At 39.4% G+C, this 12040-nt stretch overlaps 1 protein-coding gene across 3 annotated transcripts in view; it reads right to left on the reverse strand.

Moving 5' to 3' along the window:
• SMG1 (SMG1 nonsense mediated mRNA decay associated PI3K related kinase) overlaps positions 1 to 12040 on the reverse strand; it is a 104371-nt gene that overhangs the window by 33307 nt on the left and 59024 nt on the right. For all 3 annotated transcript variants that reach the window (XM_035022360.1, XM_035022359.1, XM_035022361.1), the window contains 10 exons: positions 9870 to 9979; positions 9034 to 9181; positions 8503 to 8662; positions 7368 to 7488; positions 3726 to 3974; positions 3119 to 3403; positions 1884 to 2028; positions 1636 to 1774; positions 456 to 686; positions 176 to 353 (listed from right to left, as the gene is read on the reverse strand). In XM_035022360.1, the coding sequence (XP_034878251.1) occupies positions 176 to 353; positions 456 to 686; positions 1636 to 1774; positions 1884 to 2028; positions 3119 to 3403; positions 3726 to 3974; positions 7368 to 7488; positions 8503 to 8662; positions 9034 to 9181; positions 9870 to 9979 (1766 nt within the window). The remainder of the gene's footprint in view (positions 1 to 175; positions 354 to 455; positions 687 to 1635; positions 1775 to 1883; positions 2029 to 3118; positions 3404 to 3725; positions 3975 to 7367; positions 7489 to 8502; positions 8663 to 9033; positions 9182 to 9869; positions 9980 to 12040) is intronic.

Genomic DNA, 12040 nt, shown 5'->3' on the forward strand with positions numbered 1-12040 from the left:
GGTGAGAGAGAAGAGTATGTCACATGCAGTTCATGGTGTCCTACTAACTAATGTAGGTATTCTGTAACACATTAAAATAATAAACATAAAGAAACTACTATGCATGTTTATAGTCTTATATATCCTACCCTTCTCAGAAATAAGTTTTCCTGAAACATTTTATTTAGACCATTACCTCTCCATGGAGCAGTAGGTGTTGTCTCCAAGCCGTGTTCCAGATACTGCCTAAGCTCGCCGGCATGTTTGACGAGCAGTCTGAGCAAGCGCAGTGTGGCCATCACAATCACATCATCAGTACTCTGCTCTGCTCTGTGACTCAAATGTAGCCTAGGGTCATCTTCATCTAAAGGAATCTAAGGGGGAAAGGTGAAAGGCAGAAATAAGAATACCGTTTTCGTCCGCTAGGAAAGAAATGTCAAGTACATTTTCTTAGAACCGAACACCGTGCTACCCACCTGACCAGCATTGAGTTTAAGGAAAGTAAAATATGCGCTGCAAGACAGCTTGTACAGGCTGAAGATTCTATCTACAACCTTTCTCCACACTTTAATAACTCCTTCTGTTGCACTTTCATCAAGTTCTGAAAGCCATGGGCAACTTGAGATTAACTGACGCCAGATAACATCAACCATGTCATCTTCCTCATTATCTTCACTTTCTGTTATCTGAAGCGTTATATCTTCATCCTGAAGAAAATTGGGGCATAAATTGTTATTTTTTTAACACAAACAGAAAAGGGGGGGGTACATGATTTTCCTATCCTATGAAAGCATCTTTCTCATTTATGAAAAATTACTTCACGTTTAGTTTCATACATGCTAAATCATATTCATTATGCTCCTCTATGATGTATCTACTGATGTAGCTAATGAAGGATGTAAGATCTTTTTTTTTTTGGTACTTTAAATGCTTCTAAGTTACAGTAAATATTCTGCTTGCAGAACATTAAATGTAATCTGTTCGAGGCTTGAATGTATACAGAATTCACTCACAACAGACTTTCCTCTCTTTAAAGTAATGGGCACATACATAACGCCAGCTCTGGCAGACATGACACATGCTGGTCTAGAGCAAGATGAGTCAGTACAGTTTAGCCTATGAAATAAAATCCAAACTTTTAAAGTCTATCTAAAAACTCAATAGCTCTAACATTCTAGAATTAATAGAACTCTGAGCTGAGAGAGAATAAATCCTACAGCTCATTTAGTCTACTAGTTTTCAACTCTGGCTATGAATTAGAATCACCGAGTAAGCTTAAATACATACAACCACTTCCCACTCAGAGTATCTGGGGTGGTTTTCAGGCACTGGTATACTTTGAAAGGCCACAAGCTAGTGTTAAGAACCTAATTTCTGATCAAAACAACAATTAAAAGAGAAATTTAATTCACATAAAACAAACTTCACCTATTGTAACAGGACCTTAAGGAAATGATTTTTCAAGATTACATTCTTAGAGAAGTATCATAACTCACTTTCATCTTAAAACTCCCAAGTTTTCATTTGTAACAGTAATTGCCTAAACCCCATTCAAATTTTAATCAAGTATACATGGATCAACCTCTTCAAAATCAATGAATTAAAACAGTGATCTTGACACCATTTCTCCCAAAGACCGTATGATGTTTCCCTTGCCTGAATCCCCGCTGGGCGACATACAGCCTGTCCAAGAATACCATATATTCTCTCTTTTTCTTCTTCAGTTATAGTGTCTGGAAGCAGATTCTGAACTTCAGATTTTTCTCTAGGCAGCAGACGAACACCTTCTCCCTGACTATAAAAATAAACAAGTCACTGGTTCCAGCTACCAAAACTTGTCAGCAGACATTTCAAATCTCTATCCTGTAATGCAGTAAATAAATTACACATTTCAACATACATACCTGGCATTATCAACCACCTTTCTGCCCCACCTATAAGCCCAACTAGCCAATGCTGCCCAGGATTTGGCTACTTCAGGTGCCTGTACTGAAGATAGGTGATACAACTGTCCCAAAATGAAGTCAGGTTCTCCAACTCCAATATGCACTGCCATAATGGACAAAAAAATATATATATATATGAAAGGACTCAGCAATATTACATTCATAAATTTCAAATGGCATTCCTACCAACATTTTAGGGATTTATTTTCTGTAAGCTATTACTAAGTTCCAGAATACTACAGTAAAATTTGATCAAAGAACACATTTTTACTATGCTTTTGAAATCAACTGAAATTGATCGAAATCAATCACTCAGCTTCACAAGTCAGCTTAAATTATCACCCTGTAAACCGCATAAATCTCTCTCATGACAACACAGGCGTCACGTGTGTTGTACAATGTCTTGAATTCTAGATATGACTGGCTCTTTCCTCACGATTAGGCTAAGCTTGAATATTCTGGCAAAAATAATATATAGGTGATCAGTATACAATCTCATTCAGTCAAAAAATTCATGAGGTAAATATCTTTATTCACACCTGCTAAAATGCCATTTGCCAAGATTTATAATAATCACAGGACACATCCCTTATGAATATCAAGACTGTAAATTACATAGATTATAATTATTTTATAAGACCAACCTAAATAATTAAATCCTCGGCTTCATTACAACAAAAATGAAAGTATATTCTCATCAGCAAAGAGGTTAACTATCTCCCACTCTGTAAAACCTGGACAGAACAACACTGAGTGAACTACCCTATTTGTCAAGTACCTTTCTATTACTAGCACTAGTGTCAGAATGTGAAACTTTCATCTCCTAGAGTTTCTGTGCTCTAGGAGCCAAGGAGACCACAGGCAACTATCGTGTATCTTTCTTGCTCCTTCCAGTGTGAGGTGGAATTTAGGTATCTGGAGCAGGACCTTCTTGCCGGCAAAAACATCCAAGTCCATAAAAGCACTGTGGCTTGGGAAGGCCAGAAGTCAACAGAGTTAGGTGACTTCCACAGTGGCATTAAATACTAAAGAAATGTGTTTTAGTTACTTCCAGATGGTTTAGTATACTAAATTTCCATGCAAACAATTTTTGCGGCAAGTTACAGCCAGCTTAACACTGTAAACTTTAAAACCAGTGGAGAAATAACTTCTAAAATTGGTATTTTAAAGCTAGTAAAATAAAGAAAGCCTACCTGTAGATTCGCTCTCAATCCGAGGATACTCTTCTTCCATTGTATTAACAGATGGCAGTTCTATTAAAGCAAGTATGTTTTTAGACAGAGTAGAAAGACCTGTGAAGTTCTGCTGTTGCTGAGCTCTGTAAACCTGTTTCAGCTGCCCTGAAATTTCTTTCCATTCTGCCTGGATCCATTTAGCCAGTGTCAGAATTGACTTGGCGACTGCATATTCAGCTTTGGCAGACTTGCAGAAAGATATGGCACAAGAACTTAACATTTCCATTGCATGTGTTGACTGGCCTATAGGAAACCAAAAACCAGCCCTTAGAAGCCTTATATGTAAGTGATTAACAGTATTTCAGGGTAAAGTAACAATGTAAATTCGGTGGTAATCAATGATCTCTAGATACATCTCTTACTTTGACACACTATAACAAAATTACCGGTCTAAAAGCACCAAATTACAAAGGTAAGTCAATTACAGGTAATTTATTGTTCAAGATGCAAATACTCTGCCACAGCTGAAAAAAAGTCAGCTTTTCTAATATTGCCTTACAGCATACACATTTTCATACACGATTTTCATTTCAGTCAGACATTAACCACAGTTCATTTTACTAACCTGCTGTATATAGCAATTTGGTTTTTTCAATGTCAAGTTCAGGTCCCCATTTTTCATCCACTTGACCTTGAGTTGATAGTTTTTTAAAATGCTGGACTAAATCCTGTGCAGTAGTAGTCTTTCCCAGCTGAACCTCACTACACTGTGCCAGCAGTCTTGTTGCAAGTGAAACATTCCCTCGTTTTCTAGCAAATTTTGCTGCTGTTAGACCTAATTCCATGAGATGGCTTCTAATTGGAACTGTTTGTTCTGGAGAAAAGAAAACATTTCATTAGTCCTTGATTGGTCTAACCCAGACTGCACAGACACATGGCCAAAAATTCTTCCCCAGCCATTTTCCCTTCCCTACCAACTCCCTAAATAAAGGTAACTCATTTTTCATTATCTTTAAATCCCTAGCAGCTAGCACAGTACTTGGCATACAATAAACAGTACATGTTTGTTTAAAAATAAATGTAAGCGAACGATGAAGCAAAGTAAAAATCATTCACTACAAGAAATCAGCTTTTCAGTTTCTAGATCTTTTTAGTAGAGGCTAGGCCAAAGGGTGGGGAAAGAGAATAAGGCCAGACCATCTCTCTCTTGTTGTGTTAAGTACCCTCTGCCCTTCTATCATGCCATTCTCTCTTGGTTCACTCCTACCTTTCCGAAGCATCCTCAGTCTCCTTCTCATCCACTACCTATCCATTAAAACTGGTGTTCCTCAGGGTCGGTCCTAGGCTCTCTACTCTTCTTACTCTGCATATTCTCCCTGGACAATATCATCTGCTCCTGTAGCTTCAATTACCATATAAATGCTGATTACTCTTCAATCTTTATCTCTAGCCAGATCTGACATCTGAGTCCCACCTGCTTACCAGTCACCTATACTCAGGTATTTAAAGGGCACTTTTAACCTGTGTCAAGTGGAATCCATTTTCTACCACCCTCCAAACCTTCTACTTCCTTCTCCTGTTATTCCTTTCTCAAGGAAAGGCATATGATCAACCTGGCTACCTGAGCAGGTGCCTGCCAGTCATCTTAAGACTCCACTTGCAGCCCATATATCGTATCTATTTTTTCTATCCCTACTGCCACTACCTGGGTTACCTTTAGCAGGAACTTCAGCCTAACTGGTCCCTCTGCCCCCAGTCTTATCCTCTTCTGGTCCATTCTCCAACCGGCAAATGAAATATCTCACACAAAGGTAAATATGAACACTTAAAACTTCCCTTTGATGGCTTCCCACCGCCCCTCTGACAAAACCCCAACTCCTCTGAATTTGCCTTGAAAGGCACTGATGTCTTGCATTTCAGTCCAATCTCAATCTCCTTCAGCTTCCTCTCTTCCCACTCTCCCTTAGGCAAACTGTCACCTAAGAATCTTTCATTAATGCTGCTGGCCTTCACATATTTTTTTCCAACCAGTCTACTGCCTTCCATCTCATCCCTACCTCCCTTAAGTATCAGCTTAAATGTTACTTCCTCCCCAAATCCTGTTCTGATTGATCCCTAGGATTAAATCTGTGCCCCTGTTGCATGTTCTTTAGCGCCATGTACAAGCACTTCCACTCAGCACACCATACTGCTGTCCCTTGTTTGATGTTTTCCCTGCTAGACTTTAGAATCACTGTGGTCCCTGGAATGCAGAAAACAAGCTTGTCTTGTTCACCGTTACATCCTAACTTGGAGCACAATACCTGGCACAAAGCACACACTTCATAAGCACTTGCTGAAGAAGGAAAAAAAGTGAGGAGGAGTGGAGTTCTGTCTCCAACTATAACCGCTGGGTTACTGACTTTTTATTCCCAATTTTAAAATTTGTTCAATAAGGGAAGGATGAGAAAGAAGATGATATCTGTAGTCCTATTATATGCAATGCTCTGTGCTATTTCCTGTAATCCTTATAAGAATCTCCTGAGCAGGGGCGCCTGGGTGGCTCAGTCATTAAGTGTCTGCCTTTAGCTCAGGTCATGAATCCAGGGTCCTGGGATCGAGCCCTATATCAGGCTCCCTGCTCAGCAGGAAGCCTGCTTCTTCCTCTCCCACTCTCCCTGCTTGTGTTCCTGCTTTCACTATCTCTCTGTCAAATAAATAAAATCTTTAAAAAAAAAAAAAAAAAAGAATCTCCTGAGCAAGTAAATACCCATGACTGAAGAGGAAAGTGACTCAGAAGTTTAATGGCTTGCCCTAGGTCCTTCCACTTGCAAATGCTGGGCTAAGGATCCAACCCAAGTGTATATGGCAAGGAAGGTCCAGGTGAATCACAGTTCCCAGCAATCACTCTGCAATCCAAGTCCATACCCCAGCAAAACCTTACTTGAAATTTAATACACAAATGTATTCAGTAACCTTAGCTACCACATTTTCAACTAAACTTCTACAGAATTCTGGCAACTTTTCAATTTTTAAGCAATAAAGTAAATTGCTAGCATCCCTTTAACATGACAGACAGTTCTTTCTTAAAAATGAGACCTACTAAAAAAAAATTTAAAAATTTTAAAAATTTAAAAATGAGACCTACTTAAAAAAAAGAGAGACCTACCAATACATATACAAGTACTACTTCTCTATTCACTTGGAGTGTTTAAAACTTAACATTCACAGTACATTGTATCTGACAAAGAATTTGTATCCAGAACAAATAAACAAGTCTATGACTTGATTAAAAATGGGCAGGATTTGAACACTTAACAAAGTAAGATATACAATGGGCACTATGCAAATGAAAAGATGCTCAATCTCATTAATCACCAGGAAAATGCAAATAAAACAATGAGGTACTATTATACACTGGTGCCAGTGACTAAAATTAAAGACCCAGCACTACCAAGGATGAAGATGCCAGAAGAAATGTACACTTTCTAGAAAATGTCAAACTATTTTTAACATTAAACTATATGACCCAACAATTTGACTCATAGGCATTTACTCAAGAGAAACACAAATATATGTCCACCCAGAGACCTGTACATGAATTTCATAGCAGTTTTATACATAGTAGTCCAAATTTTAAAATAAACAACTCCAATATCCACCAAAAGACCCAGAGATAAATTATGGTATACCCATAGAATGGGCAGTACCCAACAACAGGAAGGATCACAGTACTACTGCACAAAACATAGGGGAACCTTAAAAATAAAATGCTGAACAAGAGAAGCCAAACACAAGAGAGCTGTAGGATTCCATTTATATAAAACTTTAGTAAAGACATGTTTAATCTGGGGCACCTGCGTGGCTCAGTCTTTAAGCGTCTGCCTTTGGCTCAGGTCATGATCCCAGGGTCATGGGATCGAGCCCCGCATCGGGCTCCCTGCTCAGGGGGAGACTGCTTCTCCCGCTCCCACTCCCCCTGCTTGTGTTCCCTCTCTCGCTGTCTCTCTCTGTCAAGTAAATATATAAAATCTTAAAAAAAAAAAAAAAAAAAGACATGTCTAATCTACAGTGATAGAAGACAAATCAGCGGTTGTCCAGGACAGGACAGATGGGAGAGGTGACTGGGAAGAGGCATAAGGAAACTTTATGGGGTAAGATCCATGTTTTGTATCTTAATTGTATTGGTGGTTACACTGGTGAAGATGTGTCAAAACTCATGGAATTGTACACTTAAAATGTGTAAGTTATATCTCAATCAAAGCTATTAAAAAACCAACCTAATTACCTTTTATTTTCTCCAACAATTGACTCTGGTACATGGTATATCTTAATGCCTGCATCCATGGCCTCACATCATGCTGTTTACATGAGCGCAGAGCTTCACTGAAGAGTGGAATAAGACAATCCTGCCAGAGAAAAACCAAAACTACTTAATGTAAACAGCCTCTTATATGTTCATAGGTTGAGGTAAGCTGCACCCCCATAAGCCAACTACTCCAGGCTCATCTAATTAAACTCTCCACTTTCTTCACTATCTTCTGATCATAAGAGGAAAGACACTGTAAGAGCAAAATCTTTGTTTTGGAGGAAAAAAAAAATTCCAATTTATCAATATACTGAATAAAGCACACTTTTATAAAAAATAAACACAGCATATTTACTATAAAGAAGTTGAATTACAGAGAAACATAAAACTATTGGCTTTATAAGCAGATTCTCATAGACTATAATTCCCTTGGGAAGGGCCCATCTTTGGTTAAACTTTACCCTATCTGGAAGAGATGAGGTGTCTTCATTATTATTATCAACTTTTTTTTTTAAGTAAGCTCTTCGCCCAGCATGGGGCTTGAACTCACAACCCTGAGATCAGGAGCTGCATGCTCTACCAACTGAGCCAGCCAGGTGCCCAAGAGAGTCTTTGTTTTAATCAAATCTAAAATTTGTAACACCCATCAATGGAAAACATATTTATATACACCAACCCTTCTTCCAAAAAAAAAAGAAAAAAATTAAGCAATTAGCCATCCTTGAAATGACATATCTTAGGTTCCTCCATCTGCCTCACACACTTCTCAAATGAAAATGTGCCTAAAAGTGACATTTTAGATTTCTGGGTTTACTAGCTTGTCCAGCAAATGCTACTTTAAAAAGTCAAAAAAAATCTTGGGGCACCTGGGTGGCTCAGTCAGTTGGGTATCTGACTCTTGGTTTTGGCTCAGGTCATGATCTCAAAGGTGTGGCATTGAGCCCTAAGCTGGGCTCCAGGCTCAGCGGGGAGTCTGCTTGAGATTCTCTCCCTCTGCGCCTTCTCCACGCTCTCTCTCTCTCAAATAAATAAATCTTAAAAAAAATTTTTTTTTCTACACGAATGCCTATTAATGTTCAGAAGAACATCCTGATAAGGATACACACATACACACCTCTGTTGAAAGTCTGTTAGAAACTGTGTTCTCCAAAGCAGAAGAGCAATACAGCTGTAAGGTACTTAGAACTGGCAGAGACTGTGAAACTGTTAAAGTAGAAAGTCTCAGTGGTCCAATAGCTATGCGGGAGGTTTGCTTCAAGTACTTTACCACATTTCTGAAACAAAATATTCACTGTCAATTAATAAATGAGATTTTCCAACCTGGTAATCACTGAAGGGATAAGATGGTTTGGTAAGATGCTACTATAGTGGCATCCAAAGAGGAGGAAGGAAGAGGAGCTGCCTGCCCTTTAGTAAAATTACATAAGCAAGTCAAGACATGCTTCTGGGGATTTCTACAGTTTAGTTAGTTTCAACTTCTATATATGTTGCCAAGTGGCATTCTTGTGTCATATGACTTCTACAACTAAAATGAAGCTATCATGACTAACATTGTAGTGATCACGTAATCGACTCCTCCCCAAAGGACATACATTTACCATATGGTATACATAGTGCACACCAACCTCTTTAGGATTAAACTTACTCAGTTATGGACTGCCACTTCTGATCTTGTTCTATATGGTTTAAAGCGGTTGCCAGACAAACAGAACTTCTCAACAACTGAACTTCAATGGATTTCTGAAGTTCCCTTGGATCCGGACTTAACATATTAGGAAGCAGTTTTTTCATATCTATAGAAGTTAAATAAATTCCGTGAAGTTAATTTGCTTTTAATGTGTTAAGAGTGATAAGATATTTTGACAGTATTAAAAAGTTATCACCAATGAAAACATTCTTTCATATTTAAATGCAGGTAGTTGAACACTATGATTAAGCATTTCTGATAGCTATGTAAAAAATACAGTCCACATTCAAATTATATCTCAGACCTGCCTCAAAACAGCTGATTTCCAAAGTTCCAAAATCAGCAAATCAACCTACTACATTTAAAAGGGCAAATCTAGCCCTACTTTGCAAACCTTACTGAATCTAGCAACTCAATACTAACACACAAACTACTCACCATACTAACGTTAGTGTAATATTTTACATAATGTTCAGTTGTGGTAAGAAAGTTAATGAACCACAGTAAAAGGTCAAGAAAAATATTTAGCTTAAAGACTACTTAAACTTTTTCAAACGTGGCTAGATAAATCTCAAAGTCTTACAATAGCCTTTTTTTAGTTTAATTTTACTTACATTGTTTTTATTTGCCAAATCAAATATAAGTAAAACAGACCTAAAGATGTTCCTTAACATATGATTCTGCTCCAAAATAAATGTACAAAAACTTCCACATTTTCCAGTAAAATACTAAGCCAAACATCTTGAGCAACTTGTCTATAAAATACTTAATTCTAAGATTATTATTTCAAATACCTATTTTCTCTTTTGATCCTCCAGCAAGTAGATTGATATTTTCTCCTGGTAACAATTCTAATTGCTCAGTACACTCAACAAATTCTCCAGATTCAAAACTGCTTAGTGATCTGTAATTAAAATACCAGTTAGCTTGTATTACACTTATCCAGCCTGTGGGATCATTCAAAAAAAGTAGAACAAATTCTAGAAAAACACAGCACAGTTACACAGCATTCTCTTGATGAGGTTCCTTCTATGTAGGCCATCATTTTTTATTTCTATTTTGAAGATGTGACTACCGATTTAATTAGCACTAAAATCAGAGTGGCAAACCAGAAAGCCACAGCTATAGCAGTCATTCACAGTTTAGCATACTCACCCCTCCATGTTTCCTTCCTCTTTTGGTAGCCTGTTATCTTCGGGGGCCCATCCAACAAACTGACAGATCTCTGCAGGGCAATGCTAACATCTGATTCTCCCCAAACTACCTCTAAATTCGCTACATGGCCCCATTCCCCACCTAAAGCCCAGGCCCCTGGGGGGCTCCTGTTCTATTATCTTAGCCTTCCATCTCATCCCACCTTTCACTGCTGGCCTCCCTCCCTCTCTCCCTTCTCCAACGTGTTTCACAGAAGCGGTTTCTCTCTTTTTTTTTTTTTTTTTTTAAGATTTTATTTATTTATTTGACAGAGCAAGAGAGAGGGAACACAAGCAGGAGGAGTGGGAGAGGGAGAAGCAGGCTTCCCGCTGAGCAGGGAGCCCGATGTGGGGCTGGATCCCAGGACCCTGGGATCATGACCTGAGCCGAAGGCAGACGCTTAACAACTGAGCCACCCAGGCACCCTGCTGTTTCTCTTATTTAAAAGAATTCTTCCTTTCCATCTCCTTATGCCTCTGAAACTCCTTTAGTCATGTGGCATCAATGCTAGGACGAGAGGCCTTCTAGCTCCCTACCTACTGGCTGCTACTTTCAGACTCTGTTCCCATTCCTACTATAGCTGCTTTCCAACCAAGACATGACTCGGTTTCTTAATCTCTCTTTTCCATTAATCCACTCTTCTTTTCCTGTCCCTCTCGCTGTGCCCCTCCCTTACAACACAGCCTGAATCCAGCACTAGAAATGTAACATCAATGACTGCATCTGCCTCCCCCTTATAAGCTCCAAGCCTGGACCAAGGCAACCACGCGCTTCTCATGTGAGCCACAACTGATGGAACTGTCGAGGTTTGGTAATAACACCCTTATCATTCCTGCCACTACAGGGTCTGACTTCTCTCCAGTGGCAGGTTCCCTGTGTCCCCACTAGGCTCTACAATGCCCTCACACTCTCAGCTAATGACTGACTCCTCAAAACACACACACACACACACACACACACAGCCCAACAGGCTTTCATTTCCTCTACTCTTACTCTTTTTTTTTTTTTTTAAAGATTTTATTTATTTTTTTTAGAGAGCAAGCGAGCGAGAAACAGCATGAGAGGGGAGAGGGTCAGAGGGAGAAGCAGGCTCCCCGCTGAGCCGGGAGCCCGATGTGGGACTCAATCCCAGGACCCTGGGATCATGACCTGAGCCGAAGGCAGACGCTTAACCATCTGAGCCACCCAGGCGCCCCTCTACTCTTACTCTTAATCCACCATCTACCCGCTCCCAAAACTCTGTCCATATCCAACTACTTTCCTTGGGTGCAAAAAAGGAGGGTCCTTTTTTCCAGTTAATCCTTCAATCAATGTTCTTTATCCTGTTTCTTCAACCTCTGCTTTCTAGTCACTCCTTCCCCTGAGCTTAAAAGAACACTTAGTCTCTCCAATACTTCAATACACAACATTGTCCTCCAGCCACAGCTTCCTCCCCTTTGCTTCATGAAGAACTCACTATCCAGGTAACCTTTAGAGCTTTTGATTTCCAAGTTTCTTCACTACTCGATAGTATTCAGCCTGGCTGCTTCTCCTTCTCTCTCTCTCTCTCTCTCTCCAAAGCTCTTCTTGCGTGCAGTCTCTGGAACTCCTAACAAGGCAGACTACCCCAGTCTGGTTCTCCTACATCTCGGAACTCTTCCTTCCTCAGTGTCTTTGTGTTTTTTATCAATGGCTTCACCTCCCCTCCCTTAACAAAGATGCTTGTAAGGATTCTGTCCTTGGCCCTCTTTACTTTTCACTCACCCATCCCCAGGGCTTCATCTGTAACTGG

The sequence above is a fragment of the Mirounga leonina genome, unplaced genomic scaffold, assembly GCF_011800145.1.
Source record: "Mirounga leonina isolate KUSES-001 unplaced genomic scaffold, KU_Mleo_1.0 Mir_175, whole genome shotgun sequence".
Lineage (NCBI taxonomy): Eukaryota > Metazoa > Chordata > Mammalia > Carnivora > Phocidae > Mirounga > Mirounga leonina.